At 39.2% G+C, this 24,000-nt stretch overlaps 1 protein-coding gene across 1 annotated transcript in view; it reads left to right on the top strand.

Annotated features, from left to right (window-relative positions):
• plxna1b (plexin A1b) overlaps positions 1–24,000 on the top strand; it is a 150,535-nt gene that overhangs the window by 59,572 nt on the left and 66,963 nt on the right. The window contains exons 4-5 of the mRNA XM_067458837.1: positions 13,424–13,561; positions 22,311–22,411. Coding sequence (XP_067314938.1) covers positions 13,424–13,561; positions 22,311–22,411 — 239 coding nt within the window. The remainder of the gene's footprint in view (positions 1–13,423; positions 13,562–22,310; positions 22,412–24,000) is intronic.

Below are 24,000 nucleotides of genomic sequence, written 5' to 3'. Positions count from 1 at the left end.
TAAAGCCCGCCCTGATGATTTCATTGGTCCGAAAAGTTTCTGTTCAGAGATAATTACTCCTCTATGGAGCGAGGCCCGACCAAACTGCCCGACCTAAAAAAATGGTGGGCGGGGCTAAGTTCGGCTGGCATCCAGTCTACTAAAACACTGTTCACTTCTCACAAAAATAATGTGAAACATGCATGTTGGCTATATAATTTTCAGTTTGTAGTTGATTTAAATATATTTAACACACTTAAAGCGTTATTGTGTCAAATATTGCGTTATTTAACGAGTTATTGCATAACACAATTTTTTTTTTTCAATATCGTACAGCCATAGTGTATGAATGTGTGTGTGAATACCTGTGGTTAAGACGGGTCCCTGAAACACACTCTTGACTTCTGTCATAATTACCCTGCGTATGTGTGTGTTGCTCTCATGATAACGTGTGTGTATTATGCTGTTTAGTGGGCCAATAACTGCAGATGGAGGCGGTGTGTGTTGGATGAATGGATTTTCAATTGCTCTGCTCTTAGTAGAAAAGGCTTGTAATAGTTTGTGGCCCTCCATCAGGCGAGGTCAAACCCCTCAGCGCCGGCGAGCTGCAGCCAAGCGTGTGTGTGTGTGTGTGTGAGTGATTATTACAATCACTGGCGCTGCCGCCGGCATACGAGACGCGTGTTCTGACCGCCTCTGTGAAACATGAAGTACACTAGAACACAATGAATGTAATGATAAGCATGTCAAATAGTAGTCACATGACCTCATCACACTGAATGTTTAAAGTCAATAAAACTCAAAATTTACCACATTTGCTTTTTAAAACACATTTCTGATGGATTCATAAGTGCACATTAATACCAAAGAACAATGTGCAGAGAGCTTTTCACCTTCCAATCAATGCCCGATGGGTAAAATCACGAGACGTGGCCACATGAATAGATGCGCGACTATGCAAATGAAGCTGAATGAAATCAGCTAGTGGTTTTAGATGCTTGATGCCACATTTGACAAACACCATTGGTTTTGGTGTGTCATGTCACCTGAGCTCAACCACAAGTTTAAATGTGCTAGCCACGGATGTGATTTGATGGTGATAAATAGTGAATCTGTTTAACCAATTTATCGAGCTGCATTTTTGGGGGGGAAATCAGATTGCTATTTTTCTGTTAAAAATGATTAATAATTAAAAAAATATTTAAAGCGATTTATTTTTTAATTCAAGTTTTTTGTGTTTGTTTGTATAGATGCACAATTTGTCACTTTGTTTTTGTGATTTTATATATCAATATAACTAAAATAATAATACAAATATTTTTTAGGATTGTTATTAAAAAATAAAATTATTAAACAAAAGAAATATTACTCTTATGATGTTTTGTAGTAATAAAATTAGAACATCTCTAATTTAAATATAATCAAAATAATATTTATATTTTACCATAAAAAACTGTAAACAAGCCCTGACACTAAAAGCACTGGAACTGTCTGTGTGTAAATGAACACAGTCACGCGCTTCACTCTGAAACACGCATTGCATGGATTTGTTTAATTCAACAGCAGCTGTAGGAGCCATTTTTGCATTTGGGTTAATCTAAATTATTTTCTATTTGAGCACGGGTATGTTTGTTAGATAAGGGTCTTTTATTTTGTAGGGACTTTTATTTTGATGGGTGGTGAGAATATTTGAGTAAAGAAAATGGCCGCCTCTCATTCTCAAAAGGAACAAAGGAACATAGGAAGCTGTTGGAACGTGTAGCACACAGTTCTTTACAATCGCTATTTGAATCATTGTTGAACATTTTTTGGACATTTAGTTGATATTAAATTGTGCCTTCAACCACCCTTTAACTACCACCCTTCTTCAACCTTTTAACAACCGTTTGTTGGACTACTGGAGTCCATGTTTTGTTTGTTAATATCCACTTGCTTACCACTTCGTGATTTGATGATCACACTATTGTATTATTGTAATTACAGTTTTATTTTGAATCATGCAGCCCTACTACTGCGTATGTTTGGTTGGCCTCATGCCGGATTTAGAGACTTTAACTGTGTCCCAAACTTCAGTAATTTGCCTTCCTGCAGAGGTTTTTCCTGTCTTCTTTTATTCTTGTTTCTCTATCTGTCCATTGGGAACAATGCTTTCCTGATGCCTCATGGAGAGGAAGAAGCATCGATCATAATAACTAAACTACTGAGAGATGGTGGAAAAGACGCGTTTGTGTTGTGTTCATAAAGCAAACCGAGTTCAGAGGGCCTGCAAACAGCCTGAGGAGAGAGACCTCGTCCTTCTGAGCGGCAACCTCCCTCTCTCACAGAGGACAAGGGGAATAAATGTGTGGAGCGTTAGGGAATGGCGTGAGATACAGACTGCTAAAACATGCTAACAGACATTTCACAGCAAGTAAATGAAGATGTTTCTTTGTGTGTGTGTCTGTATTGTGTCTGTATAATGAAGCGGGACAGGTCATCTGTTCTTCTGTAGCGTGTGGTTAGATGGAGGAGTCTTACACATGTGACCATCTGCTGATCAACTATGGGGGATTTCATCCGTCTTTTGTATGTTGTAATGTTTTGAGGCAGGGATTCCCCTTTTTGTCAGCTGAAGCATTTTGCGCTAAAATATTTACATGAATATTTCAATAATTTATTAACGCATTCACATTTTTCATGTTGTTTAATGGTCACATGACATGCAGCTTAACTAATAATATACTCCTTGTTTAGTAAGTGATTTATTCCGATTATTTTTTAAATACGAGCTTTTTATCAACTAACGAAACCCCAATTATATTGCAATTAAAAGGACCTGTGAAATTGGGTAAATTTTTTCCCGATTAAATTTTTTCTGGATTCTGTCATTTCTGTTTTAATTTGCAATCTGTTTTAATGGTTCAATTAAATTATATTAATCCTAAAGCAAGTCTAATTATTTTACATCTTGAAACGTATATAATTTACGTATTATAATTTATAATAAACAGCAATTTATTACATTTTCTATCTTTTAATCAAATGACAATGAAATTATAATTTTATTTGGCACAGTGCAATACAGAGGTTCGCTGTTAAAATGAAAACTTGGAAGAAAAATAAATTATTCCTTAAAAATAGTTTTATTAATATTTAAATAATACTGTACAATAATTTGTCACAATTTCTTCAAGTTAAACCAGACTTTTATTTTAACGGGTTGGTGTGATGATCTTTAAAATGTTTCTGTGGGAGAAAAAAATTATAACTGAATTTTGCGATTGTGTCCACGTTTTCCACAACGCCTACCAATATCCTGGAAATGCTTTATGTGAGAAACCAGACACAGTTTCATTGTCATTCACTCGTATGACTCAGAAATGAGTTACGCTACTAATGTTTATTTGTATCATCACTGTGTCCTTTCAAGAAATGCAAAAAGAGCATCCTGAACATCTCGTTTTGTGTTCTGTAGAAGAAAATGAAGCCGGTTTGGAATGAAATGAGGGTGAGGAGGAAATGATGAAAGGATTAATTTTTGTATGAACTAACCTTTTTTATTTTTGTGTGTGTGTGTGTGTGTGTGTGTGTGCGCGCGTGCGCTGAGGCCAAAAATAAGCATGTCCTCATTTAGGCTGTTAATTAGCTAATAGAACTGTTGCCAGGAGACGGATGTCTTATTAGGAAAGCGCGCAAATCCCCAGAGGGCACAAAATAATAGTGTCTCTATTGTATCATGTTTATATACCTGCATTTATTACCAGTGCGATAATCACAAAATGTCCAGATATCATCTGATTAACCAGTGTTTGGGCACATGGCTGCCTGTGTGAGGCGTTTCTGTATTCCTCAGTAATTGCCGTGTCACTCATCTGTGTGTTCTGCTGTGTAATTGTTGCGGATCAATCTCAGTGTGTATTAGCTGTGATCTTCCCGCTGTACTCCAGCTAATCATTTTGATCGATCTGTTCATTGGCCGTGTTCTGCAGCGATCAGCGCTTATGCTTCAGGAGGGCTTACCATAGCAACCTGTTGCATTAGACCCCCTCTGTCTCACACACACACACTGCGCACCTGATCATTTGCAGTTAGTGGAGTGAGATATAGCATTCAGCTCTGCTCATCACTGTACATAGACGGCATTCTACCTGAGATAGAACCACAGTAAAGGGTTAGTTAATTAATGAATTACTCACCCTAATGTCGTTCGACACCCATAAGACCTCCGTTCATCTTCAGAACACATGAAGATATTTTTGTTGAAATCCGATGGCTCAGAAAGGCCTTCATTGACACCAATGTCATTTCCTCTCTCAAGACCCATTAATGTTAGCCTGGATGGCAGCCGAACTCACTTCCGTCCACAACATTTGGGCTCGGGCGGTTCGGGCTGGACTCGATCCATAGAGAAGTGATTCTCCAGAAAAAATGGCGTTCAGGGGTAAAATGTTATTTTTTCAAGGTTGCCTGCTAAACTTCGCATTCCTGGGTCTATATATCGCATAATTGAGGTCGATTCAACCTGCGGGGCAAAAAACGCAGACTTGGCAACACAGTGCAGTTGAACTCTGTTGACATTTGACAACTAATGTTATGCGTCGCTTCGTTGCTCTGATTGGTTGTGGGTCTATCCAATTGATGTCTTTCCTGGTTGGGTTGAAACACGCCCCATAATCACAGCCCAATGGAGCAGTTTCAGACTCATATTCTGACTAGAATTGAGTATGACCCTGTCAGGCTACATAAAGGCACTAAAGACGTCATAAACAAAGCCCATCTCACTGCAGTGGCTCTACAATCATTTTATAAAGCCACGAGAATAGTTTTTGTGTGCTAAAAAAAATAAAAAACGGCTTATATAGTGATGGGCCGATTTTAAGTCACAGCTTCCCGAAGCCTCTGAACTTATTTTTTTTTGTGCATGAAAAATATTCTCGTGGCTTCATAAAATGATTGTAGAGCCGCTGTAGTGCGATGGGCTTTGTATCGACGTCTTTAGTGCCTTTATGGGTCTTGAGAGAGGAAATGACATAGGTGTCAATGAAGGCCTTTCTGAGCCATCGGATTATGATTTGCTTGTATTTTTGTTAGTCTTGCAGTGAGAGGAATTGTGCCGACCACCTGTGGAAGTGAATCAACATCTTCCTGTATGTTATGAGCCAATGCCGTCTCCTTCCCGTGTGCCTGTGTGCGTGTGTGTGGCTGTTGTGGCCTCTGAAACCTTTGATCAGATCTCTGCCACGACATTTTATGTGCCAGCGGTTTTCCCTGGCAGACTCTCCTTTTCCCAGAACATAACGTTCCCATGATTCAGTTCTATTGTTCCGATCAGTTCCGTGAGGAAGAGCGGTTTATTCCCGTCACCTCCCTGACTGAAATGTGCTGTGGTTGATGTCACACTGGAGTACCATGACACTTAAAGATCTAAGCCACAGAATCAATTATGAAAATAGTTGGATTTCATTATGATTTTGTGTTTATTCTCTTATTTGATTGTATTATTACTATTAAAGTCCCAGTGAACCGGTAGTAGTGAGTGAGTTTTCTTCAGTGCTGTGCACTCTAAAAAATGTTGGTTAAATGGACGAACCCAGAAACTGGGTTGTTTGAACCTAGTGAATGGACCCATTCAAACAACCCAATTTCTGAGTTTGTTCATTTTCAACCCAACTTGGGTTGTTTTTAACTCAGCATTTTTTAGAGTGTGATGTATTTCCAAGTGCAGCTGAATATTGAACAGAGGGCAGAGTTTTACCTCAGTGCTCCTCTTGGTTGGAGGGGAGTGGTTACGCATTTTAAAACCTAAGCCGTCAAACTAACATCAGCTGAGAAGGAACGCTGTTTCCGACCGGAAGCAACTTTTCAGTGTGTATTAACTCGCTCGGATTAAATGTTCCCCCTAAGACCATGTGCTAAAAAAGTAAATAAGATCGTATGCTCATTGTTTGAGGACATTTATCCATGGTCAAAATTATGGTACTAACCAAGTTTGTTTACTTGACTTGGGATTGAATTTAACTCTGAGTGAATGTCTCTTGGCAGCATACTATATATTTGTAATATCATCTAATTAGTCTGTCAATGTCTAATGTGATAAATGATAAATGCTGCCACGAGACCGAGAGAGACTGAACCTTTCTGCCTTCATTGAGATGTTGTTCACTTCCTGTTTGACCCCAAGAACTTCCTTCCAGACGACCCTAGAGCGCCGTTAATCTCTCTCTCTCTCTCTCTCTCTCTCTCTCTCTCTCTCTCTCTCTCTCTCTCTCTCTTCTCTCTCTCTCTTCTCTCTCTCTCTCTCTCTCTCTCTCTCTCTCTCTCTCTCTCTCTCTCTCTCTCTCTCTCTCTCTCTCTCTCTCCTCTCTCTCTCTCTCTCTCTCTCTCTCTCTCTCACACAAACGGCTGTTTACACAACCCGATCGATACACACTTCACTCTTAATTGGCGGTGCTGACGTTGGCTTGCGGTCGCTCTGATGAACCTTTAAACAGTCTCGCTGTGAGTTCACTCGCTGTGCACCGGATTCTGTTTCAACACACGCGCCGCGTCCAGGGGTCGATGCCACCGGTGTTACCGTGGCAACAGGCCAGACCACAGCTGCAGCATCTGTTTCCCACCTGGTTGCCTGGCGACCACCCAGCTGTCAGCACACCACTGCCACATGCCACCGCTGGGAGTGTGTGTGTGGGGGGGTTGGTGGAGAGAGAGAGAGAGAGAGAGAGAGAGGAGAGAGAGAGAGAGAGAGAGAGAGAGAGAGAGAGAGAGAGAGAGAGAGAGAGAGAGAGAGAGAGAGAGAGAGAGAGAGAGAGAGAGAGAGAGAGAGAGAGAGAGAGAGAGAGAGAGAGAGAGAGAGAGAGTGTGTGTGTGTGTGTCCGTATGTGTGTGCGTGCACGTGGGTCCTGTTGCTTTGCACTTTACTGTACCTTGAAAATGTTACTGAGAATGTTTGTTTCTCCTTTACAGGGTTTGACTGAATCAATTCACTATACATTCAAATACAAGTCTGTTTTGCGACTGTACCTTGCTTTATAAATACGTTTTTATTTGATTTGGGGGAAAAAATGATAAGTATAATATAAAAAAACTAATTCTGCCACTCTTCCTTGATGGTTTTGTTGAATTCAAGATGAACATGTTGGACAGATTTCTAACTTTTGGCAGGCTGTGTGTGTGTCCACGCATGTGTGTGATGGTAGGGTTCGGCTCCAGCATTGTTTTGACTCTTAAAGCATCTCCAGTCCTTGCTGCAGTAAAGTCAGGAAACAGGAAGTGGAAGTATGTCATCGTTTAATTACGTCTGGCTTCCTTAAACACTAATTTTAGGCATCGGTGCTTTGGTAATCGCCTGCTTCTCCCTGAGAAAGACCAGTCCTCTAGTGACTACAGATTAACACAGACACACACACACACACACACACACACACACACACACACACCCTCAATCTCTCTCTCTCTCTCTCTCTCACCGAAGAAAATTGTGGTATTCGAGATGATACTATATTGCTATTAGTGTGTAAAATCTATTTAAATTATATTTTTAAAAAAGTTTTAAAAGCTAAGAATTAAATCAATTATGTGTTTCACATTCTTTCTGGGAAAAGAAAGCATCGCTAAAACTTATAAAAAAAAGTCACCAGCTGTGTTTTAGCAAAAATGAAGTCACAAATCTGACAGTATGATTTTACCATCAATGTAAAGAAACAAAAACTGTAATGCAAATATTTAAATACCCAAAACTCTTTGCTTGACTTGGTAATATATAGTTATATCAACCTAAAACATCAAGAACATCCAGACAAACAAAGACCCCTGAACTAGGGGTGGACGATTATTTTTATTTACATTTTATCTTGGTTATTAAAAATAAAAACAGTAGTCTTCACATGAATTAAATATACACTGATACATGATAAAGCCACAAAGGTTATTCAGCCAAGAGCACTGAGTGTGATTTTCTCTTGTTCTTCTGTTGTTTGACAGACAGCAGCAGCTTTACTGTATTAGCCTCTGTCACTTTAAAATCTAATGCACACAGCCTATTGACACACTGATATCGTTCACTTTAAGCATAACCGACGGGGTTTACATAAATACTCATCAAGACAGCCATTTTGACATAACTGTGTGTGTTGACAGTTTTCAGTGTGTAACAAGAAACGAAACAGAACTGAAGGGATCACACACTTGGGCTTGTGCGCTTGTTTTTTGTGTGTGTGTGTCAGACAGCGCAAGACTGCAAGGAGTTATTTAACTATTTTTAACATCAAGCAAGTGTGCCCAGTCTATTCTCTGCTATATGCGTCAACCTAAAACGTACACTTTTTACAATGATGAAGTAACCTTTTAAAATCATTCTGATATTGCGTGCCGTTGCGATATGCATATTGCGATAAGTACATTTGTGATATTTTGATCATTTCTATATATTGCACAGCCCGTGTGTGTGTGTGAGATCTATGTTTTACGTAGTGTATTGTTCACTGGTGTGTTCATCATGCAGCAGTCAGATATTTGGCTTTGTGTATTTTTGTTCCTGGTCTAGTCTGATTAATATTTCATCAGAGTTTATGTACAGTTGAACGTGTGTGTATTTAGTCAGCATGTTTAAAGTTGAATGTGTGATGTCTGCAGTCATCTGTCGCTGTGTGTGAGGCGAGCGCAGCTGAAACATGAAACGGCATGAGCTTCATCAAAGTGTGACCAGAGGAGTGAGATCAGCGCCGCTGGACGGCCTTCATCAAACGCTGTGGAAGATGTTCAGCATGGCTTAAAAAATGACGCTCACAAATCTGCAGATTTAATTAGTATCATCGCACCAGCGTCAGATCGAGAGTTTTTTTACACTGACATTTTAGAGGTGCGTTCATCTGTAATTTATGATGCCGCAAGCAATATTTAATTTTGTAGTTCCCACCCAGATTGAGACTCTTCTCTTCTCATGCACTTCTGATCTGAACCCTGAAATCGATTACGTGTGCCAGTCAGCCTATAGTCCAAACACACGATACCAGCTGGAATAAAGCTGGAAATTTCCCACTTCTGAAGTCGTAATTACGAGCTTGTCCAGTTCAGGTGAAAGTATGGGAATTCTGGAGGACACCAGGTCCCATTCTGGCCAAAACGTGTTGAATCTTATTAAAGCCAGAATGTCTCATTCATCCTATTCGTTGACAACCAAATAACATTCAGCACGCTATCTATAGATTTCAAATTCTGGTCAAATGCATTCTGTTTTTACTGTGTATAAAAGTATGCCTCAAATGATTATTTATATATGTAAATATCCAGCACTTTATCAAGACAAGAAAAAAATGGCAAGTGGAAAAAATGAATAAATATTACCAGTCACATCAGCAAACATTCTCCATAACACTTTATTTCAACGGTCCCCTTTAGACATCCTACTAAACATGAGTAACTTTGTAAAGATGAATATATATTGTAACAAACGTTTTGCTAATTGCTAATGTTAGTTAAAGGGGTGATGAATTGAGAAATCAACTTTCCCTTGAGCTTTTGATATATAAAAGGTCATGGTAATATAAGATTATCCTGTACGTTTCAGAGCTGAAAACTTCATTGTTAGTCAAAGAAAAGCTTTTATAGACACCAGGCCCAGAAAACGATCGTGTGTGATCGTATGTGAAACACGTCGCTACAGAATAATAAGCATGTCTAATTGCCGATTGCCGTTTTCAAATCAATCCCTCCCTCATGTGAACTGACAGCGGAGCTGGAGCTCATTAAATATGCAAATCTTATCCAATCCTAGCCGTGGGCGTTTACTTCCAAGTCTCCAGTGCAGCACGCCCATCAAAACCCAGCGTTCAGGAGAGAGCCTCAAAACCAGTGTAGAAAATAGCCTATTACTTATTAGTTATGATGTTTTTGAATGTAAAAACCACACGAACGTCATAAGTTGACCTCAGACAACAGTATAAAAAATTAAAGCCAGTTCATGACACCTTTAATGCATTGACTGACGTTAACAGTAACACTTTATTTTAAAGGGGTGATAAATTGAGAAATCAACTTTCCCTTGAGCTTTTGATATATTAAAGGTCATGGTAATATAAGATTATCCTCTAAGTTTCAGAGCTGAAAACTTTCTTGTTAGTCAAAGAAAAGCTTTCATAGACACCAGGCTCAGCAAACGGTCCTGTGCTTCATACTGACGTCAGTATAAAATAATAAAAAAAGCCAGTTCATGACACCTTTAAGATGACATAATTACATGATATACTACATGTACTTGCCATAGTAATAACAGTAAATTATGATCAATTACAAGTAACTAAGACAAACGTATCTTTATAGTAAGTACATATAGTTTGTTAATATTACTCTGTACTTATTTAAGTAAGTATAATGTAACTTCATCACCTTAAAATAAAGTGTAACCAAGTTAACTAAAGGGACCTTGTTGTAAAGTGTTGCCATTTAGTTTTTTTTTTTCATTTATTGTTTTTTGAGACTGTTTTGCGTGTCACCTGTTCCTATTTTTCCCAGTTTCCCGCCACTGTCTCAATGGTCTCCGTCATTGTGTTCATCTGTGTCAGCTGTATATATTTATCATGTTTGTGTTCTCCGTTTAAGTTTTCATGTTTCCTTCAGTCTCTATCCGGTCTCGTCTATGTATAGTGTGTCAATAGATCCTCATAAATACTACACACTGCACCTTTAAGTACTGAGTAACATTAATTAACTTCATGTATTTGCTATAGGGTTGGGTTTTTTGGGTTTTAGCTGCATTGTTAATAGTTACTACTCTAACAACAGCATGTAAAGTGTAACAAGGACACTGTAAAATACTGTTACAACTATTTTAAGGTTACATACTGTACTTACTATAGTAATATAACAGTAAATAATGCATAATTACAAGCAACTACAACAAAACATAACCCTTAAGTTATATTTCTCATGAATACAAGTTCAAATAAAGGGTATCAAACATAGACTACATCTCAACTAACTGCACTGTTTTTGCGAAGATTAAATCGGTTTATTTTACTCATATAACTCCCTCTATTCTGTTGCGTTTATTGTGTGGATTAATCATTGTTTTCTCTAAGGTTATTGTCCATTTGTTGCAGCATGATCCCAGGCGGCTTTATTTTAATATTTCCCTTACATTGGGTCTGTAATGGCAATAAAACTCAATTTGATCTGTGTATTGCTCATTCATGTGTGTTCAGTGTGTGTGTAAGTGATTTTATGTGGTTTGAGATGAAATGTTGGTGTATTAACAGGCTCAGATACTCTGTTGGCTGAAACACACGAGCGATCGCTGCGTCACCGTCAGAGATGCTGCTCAGTTAATGGTGCATGTTTATTGAGAGCAATAGAAGTGATGGATGTGTTCAACATGCACGCTTCCCCTCGCCCTATCATATTTACATAAGTAATATATACTTCCACTGGGTCTCGTTACATTGATGCACTTGTACATGCTCAATGGATCTGAATGAGAAGTCTGTCATCATTCACTCTCGTGACTTTCTAAACCTGTATGACTAAATGGAGATATGTAGTGAATGAGGACTTAAATTTGCTTCTGTTTTTCATATATGCACTACTGTTCATAAGTTTGGGGTTGGAATTTGTTTGTCCTTTATGATCACCAAGGCTGCATTTATTTGATCAAAGATATTGAAATAATACTCCGATGTAAAATAGCTTTCTATGTGAATATTTAATTAAATGTCATTTATTCCTGTGATCAAATCTGTATTTTCAGCATCATTACTCTTCAGTGTCACATGATCCTTCAGAAATCATTCATAAATATGATGCTTAAAAAGCATGTCTGATTATTTAGTGTTGAAAACAGTTGTGCTGCTTCATGTTTTTGTGGAAACTATGAAACCTTTTATTTGTCACAATTCTTTAGTTTAATCAGGTCTAAAGAACATTGTTTTAGTTTAAATAGAATCTTTTTTAACATTATAAATGTCTTTACTGTCATTTTTGATGCATCCTAGCTGAATGGAAATCTTAATGACTCCAAATTTTGAATGCTAGTGTGAAATATTACAGTTATTAGAGTGTCTGTTGTGTATAAGTTAAATGGCCTGCTTTTGTGCAGTTATTTTTGTAGCTTGATGGCCTAAGTCTCTGATATTTTCATAGTATGGAAAAGAGCATCCTGTGCTAAAAAAAAACCTTTAAAAACTGTTGTTGCATGCATATTTTTAAAGTAAATTTCACATATGGAATTAACTTAGCTAAGTAAAATGAACACAAAAAATTTATTTTGCCTCTGGCAATAAAGGTGGAGTAATTTTTACTTTGAAGTTTCCTTAAATATATTTTACTCAAACAATATAACACTGAATCTAACCACATTTTTATAGTGTATTCTTTACTTACGATAGATATTTCTAAGTTATTAATACAATAGAAATAACTATGTATTAGTAGTAACTGAACAAAGAGATGACTTGGTACAACACAATACACAGTGACCATAACATTCGATTGATTGTTTTTTAAATTTATTATAAATGTCATTTTGAGTAGAAAATGTACTCCAAATTTCACAAAATGGAAAGTTACTGAACTAAACAACAAAAGCAATGATAAAACAGTGTAAATACAGCTGGAAAACAGTAAAAATCAACCTCAATAATTATTCAAACCCCAGTGCATGATGGGAACATCAGTATCATTTTATAACGTGCTCTTTACACTTTAATTTCTACAAGCTTGAATAGAGTACTATTATAGATTTTATTTTATTTTTTATCATTCTTGCCTGAACGAACTTTTTCATGTAGAAGTTACATTTGTTTTTCTGTAATTTTTTCACAACCGAATCCTTTTTATCAGTGTGGAATGGATGCCGTGTTCTGTTAAACATATTCAAATTTATTTTATATATTCAAAACTCCCTTAAAAAGGAACCCGGACACTGAAATTGTGCTGTAAATTAATTTTTGCTAAGTGTTCTTTCTTTCTCATTACTATTTGATTCGTTCTAATGGAGTTTGAGTAAATCATAATGATTAATAAAAGAAAACATTTAATGACTTTGCTTTCAGATGGCTTTTGTGAACAGTGAAGACTGTTGAAGTTTAGTCAGTGAGTGGTGTGTTTTTAAGCACAGTGAGCGGAGTGTGTGTGGCTGGTGCAGTATAAACCTGTAGAAATGTGCCATCGGTGGAACAGTTGCGTCAATCTTCATTGTATGATTCAATTAGCGGTAATGTATCTAATCCTCTTGTAGTCGTACGGAGAGATTGATGCTGAATGAGGGATTTGATCCTCTCGCCGATTCTCTCCTGAGAGACGCAGACAGAGATGATTATATTCGCGGCGATTAGCGCGTCCTGACGGTCTGATGTCATTATTGTAATGATGTTTGTGTTTTCACACGATGAAAGCGTTGGGCCGCGTGGTGTGTGAGAAGATTGTGCTCGTGTTATGTGATATTAATGAGATGTTGATGCTCTTGTTTTGTCAGATTCTGATTAATTCGGTGAGTCCGTCCAGGCCGGCGCTACTGTACGAGAGTGTCCCGGTGAGCGAGGGCAGTCCGGTGCTGCGGGACATGCTGTTCAGCCCTGACCTCCAGTTCATCTACACACTCACCGACAAACAGGTGAGCACTCGCTTTTACACGCTTCATCATTTGAATTCAGTTACCTGGACAGGATCATTTTCCAAAAATGTGCTTAATTGCCATTACAATGTTAAAATGCAAGAAATCTTAATGGTTCCACAAGTAGGTTGTGCGTTCGTTATGCATAATCCATTCATTCCAATTCAGCTGGTTCTGCACAAAGCTTTAACAAAACCAAAAGTTTCACCTTCACGTCAGTGCACACTAACCAGACAAAAAAAAGTTTATCTTTTGGATTTAAATATGCAAAAAGTCTATGATTGTGTAATTCTTGCAGTGATACTGTTTCTAGCATGTTATATGTTTGGCAGCCGTTCCTCTAACCCTAACTGATGGAGTGTGTATCTTTTGGCTATAGCATGGCTATATTTCAGGATGACACTAGAAAACACAGGGTTAAAAACAACCCAATTTGGTTTAAACCCAAGGGCTGAGTAAACACATTTCGGGTTAATTTTACCAAGCAAATAGGGTTGTTGATTTAACACAGAATAATTGATTGATTTTTACTATAATACTAGATTTTTTTAAATTATTATTATTATTATTTTTACTTAATACATGAATCAATGTTTAAGGATTAACTAAAATCCTCTAAACCTTTTTAAAATACTCAACAATTACTGTTTGCATGATAATTCCTTTATTATAGCATATTTTATATAGTTTTAATACATATTACCTACATTTTAAGATCATTTAACAAATATTAGAAGTAAAAATTAAACATTTAGAAGTAATTCAGGTGTAATCGAGCAGTCTCTTGAATCTCTTGAAGCATCGAAAATTTATTTTTGTCCAAAAATAACAAAAACTATGACTTTATACGTTTGTTTTCAATCCTCAAATAAAGATTCAAATGGTTGTGAATCAGTGTATTGATTCATGATTCGGATCGCATGTGTCAAACTGCTGAAATCACATGACATTGACGATCCGATACTTTTGTTTGAGGATTGAAAACAAACACGGAAGAGAAGACAATGCTGCATAAAGTCGTAGTTATTGTTATTTTTGGACCAAAATGTATTTTGGATGCTTCAAGAGACTCTAATTAACCCACTGATGTCTCATATGGACTACTGTGATGATGTTTTTATTCCCTTTCTGGACATGGACAGTATAGTGTGCATACACTTAGATACGCTGTCGGACTAAATATAAAATATCTTAAACTGTGTCTGAAGATGAATGGAGGTCTTACAGGTGTGGAACGACATTAGGGTAAGGAGTTAATGACATAGATTTTCATTTTTGGGTGATCTAACCCTTTAACTTCAGACCGCCGGCCTGCGTTTCTCTCGTAGCCGCAATATGCTGTTATTGGCTCCGTAGCCTGTCCATAAACAATCAGTGTAAAATTTTATGCGAGGCATCAGCCGTTTCTCTTACATGAAAAGACTGACGCAACACTCGTTTAGGTGACTTACATTGCTCCCCTGTTTTATGTTTTGGATAAAATTAAAATATATATAGCACTATAACGAATTAATAGATAAACTAAATTGTACACAAACCTGTATTTTACCAAAGAAACGCACCAATTTGACGGAGCTGCATGGCTCTCTCCTGAAGAGGACACAAAAAGCCCAGGGTTAACTCAACACTGAGTTGTTACGTCTGACCTAGGATCTGGGTTACACAAAAACTATCTGAACACTCGGGAAAATAACCCCCCACAAAATGACCCAAAAGACTCAACCCAGGATATTTGGGTAGAAATAAGGCCCTGTCCACACGAACACGGGTATTTTCAAAACCGCAGCTTTTTCTACGCGGTTTGGCTGTTCGTCCACACGCAAACGCTGTATCCGGTTACTAAAACCGGACTTTTTTGAAAACTCCGGCCAGGGTGAAGATTTTTAGAAACTCCGGTTACAGCGTTGTCGTGTAGATGGTGAAACCGGAGATTTCGTTTTTTTAAATTGAAGTGCGCGCCGTTCTCTCCTTTGTTTGACGTCAGATTTTCCACATCTCCTTTTGATTTACGTGAGTCGATAATGATGTTCAGTTATTTCATTGTATTGCAGAACAAAGGCGCCAGAATGCAATAATACAAAATAGTAAAGCAAGTGTGTGAAGCTATTACAGTCCACTTCGGCCCTGCACCTGTGTATACAGTTACCTGTCACTGAGTCCAAAGTAAAGGAACTTGTAGAAGGGTTTCACTTGAGCCCATGGCATCCCTCAGTCAGTGCAATGTGCATCGGTGCAGTGAATGGGACCCATGTGGAAATCAGGCAGCCAATCATAGCGTAGTTTTTGCGTAGCATTTGCGTTCTCATGTGGACAGATTTTTTTTTAAAACAGTGCTTGTGTGGACGCGATTGTTTTTTAAAACGGAGGAGGAAAAACTCCGGTAATAAAAATACCCGTGTTCGTGTGGACTAGGCCTAAGTTATTAAGAATGTGAAATGTCAAGATTCAAACTGAAAGAATTGATGTGAGGGAACATGAAGGATCATTTTCACACATGAGTCCAGACCTTAAATTCACTGAAAGTCTTTGGGATGTGCTGGAGGAGACTTTGCAGAGTGCTGGACTCTTGCATTATCAATACAAGATATTGCCAAAAACGGATGCTTATTTTATATGTGATACTGACACAATAAAATGGATGACATCATTTGTTTAATATAAGCACTGTCCTCAAATCCTCATTGATCTATCGGTCATGCATGTATGTTATCGATTATAGAGTTATTTTAGTCTTTCTCACACATGTAGAACATACAGTGAGAGATCAATCAGATGTAAATGACTGTCATCTGATCTGATTATTGATGTTTTAGTACACACACACACACACACCTCTGTAATGCAGCTATGTGTGAATCTGCTCTATACGCCACATGAGACTCAATTGATCTTTTGTTGAACATTCACTTCTGAATCCAGATAATACATAAATGATAATCAACACAAACTCATTATATTATATAAAGTGTGATGTTTAAAGTTAATGATAACACATATTCATGAGTTTCTATGCTCTTAATTTTCAGTGTTTGCTTCCCCGTTCTGTGAATGATTATTAAACAGCCATGTTTAAAAGAAACACACACAAGCATTTGCACACGTTTGCTTCTGACTCAACTCCATCACATGGATTTAGGGATGGTCTTTCTACTGACCAATGACAGATGGAGGGAGTGTTTGAGCTAGAAGTCTGTGTAAAAACTGTTTAAAACCAGAAGAATTAACGTTTTCTAATGGTTATGATAAAAATGTGAGTGTTTAAGACTATACAGTGACATTGTTTAAAGTTTACAAAGATGATATGGTGTCTCCAGTAGAATACGCCCACAAAATGCTAGAAGTCATTGGTCTCTTTGTGTTCTGTCAGTTTCTATTTTTCCTGTTCCTTCACTTTTCTTCGTAGGATAATGAAAAAGGCTGGCATAGAGTCTGAGGCGCTGCTCAGCAAAAGCACAAGCTCCATTTAAAGCACTGACAGAGTAATTTAGCATTGGCCCCTTGTTCTCCAGCACTTAATTAAAAAGTGTTTGATAGCCTGTCTCCTCTCGCCGTCCGCTCCGCTCGGCCCCGGGCGAACCACGCGCGATATGACACCATCAGCTCTTACAGCTCTCCAGATTACAGACACATCTGGATGACACTCAAACGGGAATCAAACGCAAAACTTCCTCCTCAGTCAGCCAGCATTTTAAAGCGCCCCTATTATGCTATTTCAAGGGTTCCTCACTTTGTTTAGGCATCTCCTACAATATGTTTACTTGCATTAAAGGTGTCATGAACTGCCTTTTTAAAAAAAAAAAATAATGTTGTCTGAGGTCAACTAATGATGTTCATGTGGTTTTTACATTCAAAAACATCATAACTAATAAGTAATAGGCTATTTTCTACACTGGTTTTGAGGCTCTCTCCTGAACGCTGGGTTTTGATGGGCGTGCTGCACTGGAGACTTGGAAGTAAACGCCTACGGCTAGGATTGGATAAGATTTGATAATTGAATGAGCTCCCCTGTCATTTCAGTTCACATGAGGGACTGATTTAAAAGCGGCAACCGGAACAATTTGTTCAATCACAGGTCTCATAAAGGTCTTTATCCACAATGATAACACAATGATATATTTCTCATCCACCCACGATTGATTGGAATATTATTTTGTATTACTTGGCCCACCCGATCGGTCGATATAAGGGCGAACCGCGCCCTTCAAATGTTAAGCCAAGCGAGTGAACAGCCCAGATCAAGAAAGGAATATCATTTCACTATTTGCGATTCAACGGCCAGCCGACAAACTTAGGTTTTGGTAGCCCTTCTGGAAAACACATTGCCCTGGGATGCTGGGCTTTGCTAGTCCTGGCCCATACATGTCTGAGTCTGCCCCCGAATCACACTGAACCAACAAATAAGGAATTCTCCAGCCTGTGACAGCAAGACACGTTCACATAATCAAAACGATCTATAACTGCAATACTATTACATATAAAAAACACGTTTTACTCGCATAAGTGTGTGCACCATTCCTCCTGTTGGAGCCAATATAGAAGAAACAGCATGGTTTTAATCTCAACATGTCTGCAAATCAGCATCGACCTGAGACCCAAACGCGTACGTCTCCCCCACGTGAGCTTGAACTTCAACCACACATTCCTAATATTATGATCCGAAGAAAGCTTATGCAGTGACTGTGTTCTTCCACAACCAGGAATAGCGCAATATCTTGCTATATTCTTCGTCATGTTTATTGCTGCTGGCTAGCGCGATTCACACAGCTCAATGAGTCTGTCGGCGGGGCCACTGAATTACAGGATTCGGAGGGCGGGGCCACCTAATTACACGAGTCGGAGGGCGGGGCCACCTAATTACACGAGTCGGAGGGCGGGGCCACCTAATTACACGAGTCGGAGGGCGGGGCCACCTAATTACACGAGTCGGAGGGCGGAGCCACTGAATTACACAAGTCGGTGGGCGGGGCCACTGAATTAGACGAGTCGGTGGGCGGGGCCACTGAATTAGATGAGTCGGTGGGCGGGGCCACTGAATTAGATGAGTCGGTGGGCGGGGCCACTGAATTCGATGAGTCGGTGGGCTTGGCCACTGAATTAGACGAGTCGGTGGGCTTGGCCACTGAATTAGACGAGTCGGTGGGCTTGGCCACTGAATTAGACGAGTCGGTGGGCGGGGCCACTGAATTAGACGAGTCGGTGGGCGGGGCCACTGAATTAGACGAGTCTGTGGGCGGGGCCACTGAATTAGACGAGTCTGTGGGCGGGGCCACTGAATTAGACGAGTCGGTGGGCGGGGCCACTGAATTAGATGAGTCGGTGGGCGGGGCCACTGAATTAGATGAGTCTGTGGGCGGGGCCACTGAATTAGATGAGTCGGTGGGCGGGGCCACTGAATTAGGGGAGTCGGTGGGCGGGGCCACTGAATTAGGGGAGTTGGTGGGCGGGGCCACTGAATTAGGCGAGTCGGTGGGCGGGGCCACTGAATTAGGCGAGTCGGTGGGCGGGGCCACTGAATTAGGCGAGTCGGTGGGCGGGGCCACTGAATTAGGCGAGTCGGTGGGCGGGGCCACTGAATTAGGCGAGTCGGTGGCCGGGGCCACTGAATTAGACGAGTCGGTGGGCGGGGCCACTGAATTAGACGAGTCGGTGGGCGGGGCCACTGAATTAGACGAGTCGGTGGGCGGGGCCACTGAATTAGATGTGCTTATTATTCTGTAGAGGCGTGTTTCGTCAGTTGATGACGTCAAGATGCGAACACGATCGTTTTCTCGGCCTGATGTCTAAGCTTTTCTTTCACTAACAATTAAGTTTTAAGCTCTGAAACTTACAGGATATTCTTATATTACCATGACCTTTTAACCATCAAAAGCTCAAGGGAAAGTTGATTTCTCAATTCATCACCCCTTTAAAACAAACATATATTTTCTAATAATAATTATTGCAGCATCAGCTCTTTTCTCACACTTTCAGAGTGTCTGAAAAGTTCGATAAAGGATTCAATCTTTCAAAACCCTGCCTTTCTGAGAGCTGCTCTGCTCTGATTGGTCAGATGGCCCAGTCTGTTGTGATTGCTCAGAAACCAAACGCTCATTATCATATCTGGATTTCAGCTCTTTATGCACAGTTATACGAACAGTAATGATGTCGGTTTTACTGTATCAGTCTCATCCTTTGGTTTTAAACTAGCCTGCGAAAATAACCCTATCTATTCTATCAGCGGTGTGAAATATGCAGGAATGTGGAGGGAAATGAATCAGGTAATTTACAGTAACAAAAGACCTTGACAAACATTAAACATGGACTGCAGGGAATAAAATAAATGCTACAAGTGTAGAATGAGCTCTTTAATGGATGATTCAAGAATGAAAGAATTGTGGTTTAATAAAGAGAAGCGGTGACGGTGTGAATGTGTGATGGAGGTTATCATGGACACACAGGAGCGTGTGTTTAAGCCGGTGCGTTTTAGAGTCTTAACCTTTTTGTTCTGTCTAATCAAATCATTGATCATCTGGAGCAAAGTTAATCTCATAATCCTTCATATCAGCAGCGAGTGAATCATCCAGTCTTACTGCAATTAAGAACTTCAGTGGTGTTTGTGTGTGGGGTTCTGTATTGTGTGTGTGTGTGTGTGTGTGTGTGTGTGTGTGTGTGTGTGTGTGTGTGTGTGTGTGTGTGTGTTAAAAGCCTCTTGATTCCTTCCTGTATTTGTTCATGTTTGTTGCAAAATGTGTTATATGTGGGATGTAAAATGTAAAAACATGTCCTGTGTGAATTTCTTCTGTCAACGCTTTTAAAAACTCTTCAACTGATAGCTTTGAGCATCTGAGATATAGAGGTTAATATAGAGATCATCCGTGTGTGTTATTCATGTCACGCGCGCGTCATCGTTTTGTCACATATTTGATTGACGTTTGAAGCCTGAGGTGCTGGGTTTTTCTCATCTCTGAGGTTGAGTGTGTGTGTTTTGACACACTATCATCAGGTGTTGTTGGGTAGGGTGTGTGTCATTTATCTTGAATTCATTTGCGTGTGTTTTGGCTGCAGGCTGCAGTTTAACACGCTGAATATCAGATGAACGCCGCTCACGGCTGCCCGCCAGTGTGTGTGTTACATGATGAGTTTCACCATGTATTGAAATGACAAATTAATATTGAGCTTGCATCGAATAGTGTTGCTCTTTTTTTACAGACACTGTATATTTTCATACACACACACGCACACGCACACACACAAAAACACGCGCACACACGCTGACAGGCTGCATATGGTGAACTGATTCCATGTCCCTAAAACACACACACACACACACACACGCCCACACACACACTGACCTGACCTCGCCATCCTCACTATCTCACCATCTGTTCTTCATCTCTGCTCGTCTTCATCCCTCCCTCCATCACTGTTTCTCACTGTAAACTGATACTCACACCTGTGTGTGTGTGTGTGTGTGTGTGTGTGTGTGTGTGTGTGTGTGTGTGTGTGTGTGTGTGTGTGTGTGTGTGTGTGTGTGTGTGTGTGTGTGTGTGTGAGAGAGAGAGAGAGAGAGAATGTGTGTGGATAATTAAAGCACATTCATAGGGTGGTATTTTCCATCATGCTCTCTGGGTTTATATTTGCTTTTAGATTAATAATTTATTAAGTTATTAATAATATTTTAATAATTGGTTACAGTGTAATTACCCAACTAAGTGCTGAGAAATATTAATTATTTACATGTGTTTGTTATAGTGTTCAGGTTCGGTTTAGGGTTATATCGTGTACTTGTCACTATAGAATAAAGTGATACCTAATAATTAAGTTATTAATATTTTGTATATAAAAGCTTGATTACCGTTATTTTCCTTTGACGCCGATGAAATGATGGACCTGAACGGCACAGCTCGTCTTCTCTGATTCCACAGTTTCTCTTTCATACTTTTAGAATTCTTTCCTATGTCACTTTCTACATTTTCCTCCATTTTCATTTGGTAATTCATTCTTTATTTTTTTAGTTTTATACTTTGTTCTTCCACTCATTCTTTCCTTTTTACCGTTCTTTAACTGTGTCACTTATTCATTTCATTATACGTTTTCATGTTTTATACAGTATTTTATACAGTATACTGTATTTCACTCTTTTGTTTTACCATTTCACTTTCTTTGTCATTCTGGCAGCTTTTTCATCCTCCCTCCCTCCCTCCCTCCCTCCCTCCCTCCCTCCCTTCCTTCCTTCCTTCCTTCCTTCCTTCCTTCCTTCCTTCCTTCCTTCCTTCCTTCCTTCCTTCCTTCCTTCCTTCCTTCCTTCCTTCCTTCCTTCCTTCCTTCCTTCCTTCCTTCCTTCCTTCCTTCCTTCCTTCCTTCCTTCTCCATTCCTTCCTTCCTTCCTCCCTTCCTTCCTCTCTTCCTTCCCTCCCTCCACACACACACAGAGAGATGTTCTGTTTTCGGCAGGAGGGCTTCAGGGCTCCTGTCAATCAAATGTTGATCTCCGTGGTAACTGTCAGATGGCGCAGCATGTCATAAGCTGGTTCTGTGCCTTCCATATGCACGCACACACACACACACACACACACACACACACACACACACACACGTACACGCATGCAGACAGCAGCAAACATTTCTCACACTCCAGCACTCTCCTCTAGCCTGAAGCAACTCATGGTTTGACCACAGATGTGCTGCTTTACAGCAGTTATACTCTGATTTGCTCTGTGTGTGTTATATGATTAACATGCGTGTGTGTGTGTGTGTGTGTGTGGTGCAGGTGACGCGTGTGCCGGTGGAGAGCTGCTCTCAGTACATGAGCTGCTCCGAGTGTCTGAGCTCCAGAGACCCTCACTGCGGCTGGTGTGTCCTTCACAACATGTAAGAACACACACACTTACCTTCATATCAACACGTTTCTTAACTTTACATAACCTCTCATTTGACAGACATGAATAACTTGAGTATTTAACCCTATTCAAAAAAACCTGTATTGTATTAATACATGAAAAACCTGATCAAAACTTCCCAGTTGTGCAAAATCTACAACATGCCTTCTTTTGCTTTTGAAGTTCATACTTTTTTTTTTTTTTTATCAAGTAAAAGGTTTCCTAGTTTACCGATAAACAATAACTTTAATGTTGTTAATAATATATTTCAGACCACGATGGTTTACTTGATTATTCAAACATAATTTTTTAGAAAAAACAATTACTTAAATATAATCATCAGGCTTTTGAGGAAGGTTTATTTTTTCATCTCAGTCATCATTGTATTGCATTATATGTTTTAAACCTACAGCGCTTTGATAATAAAACTAAGCATTTAAATATCATCTTACTAAGACATTATTGGCAGATAAAGAGTGATGGTTTTAAGTAATCATTTTGTTATAATGATCGCAGTGATTTACAATACAAGCATCAGAATTTCATTTTACTTTTCATCTTAGTTATTTCATATTTCAGGCTTTCCAGGGTTAAACTAAACATGTTCATTTGTTGCCCTGAACTTGTTTTCTGACTGTCTGTGTGTTTGTGTGTGGTTTACCACCATCTAGCGTGTCTTTGCACATCAGTTCATCAAACCCTCCTCAGGCTGAAGTGGAAATATTCATTATGATTCACATAAACGGGTCGTTGACGCTCCTCTGATCTCCGTCACGGGCGAAACATTAGCTGGATTTCAGCCATGAACTCAACTGTGGTTAAATAATTAAAAGCCAAAACATACTCCCATCATTCTCTTTTCCACAATAACCGTCACATTAAGTCATTATCCCTGACGATTCAGATGTCAGATTTATCTTATAGATGTTTGAATTTGCCCTTTAGGGATCTATGAAGTCTGTCTGTTCATGTCTCAGCACTCGGGACTGATCCCAGTGCAGATGATTTGAGCACTGCATATAAACGCACACATGAGCATCAGTCTGTCTGTGTAAAAATATGGTGTTCTGCCAAACCTTCTGGCAAACATTAGCAGCAAATAGTCATTTTTACCACAGTTTTAGTCACAAAGAAACAGTTTTGTACACGGTTTGAATAGTTTTCCTATGTAACATCCGCATTAAATGCCAAAGGATTGTAAAATTCAGCTTCCAGATGTAAAAAATCCCTTTTTATTTTCTCTATAGTGACACTTTTTTTTTTTTTTAAACATTAAAAAACTTGAAGGCAGAGCAGTTATGTTATGCTAAGCAGTTATGGCAGTTATGATATTTGCTCAAATGTGCGTGCATACGTGCACTGATCAGGCATAACATTATGACCAGGTGAAGTGAATAACACTGATTATCTTTTCATCACGGCACCTCTCAGTGGGTGGGATATATTAGTCAGCAAGTGAACATTTTGACCTCAAAGTTGATGTGTCAGAAGCAGGAAAATGCTAAAATATATTTATTTTTAATATACACTGATCAAGCATGACATTATGAGCACTGACAGGTGAAGTGAATAATACTGATT

Source organism: Pseudorasbora parva, chromosome 12 (assembly GCF_024679245.1).
Source record: "Pseudorasbora parva isolate DD20220531a chromosome 12, ASM2467924v1, whole genome shotgun sequence".
NCBI classification, from domain to species: domain Eukaryota; kingdom Metazoa; phylum Chordata; class Actinopteri; order Cypriniformes; family Gobionidae; genus Pseudorasbora; species Pseudorasbora parva.
This window is presented reverse-complemented; position numbering and strand designations above follow the sequence as displayed.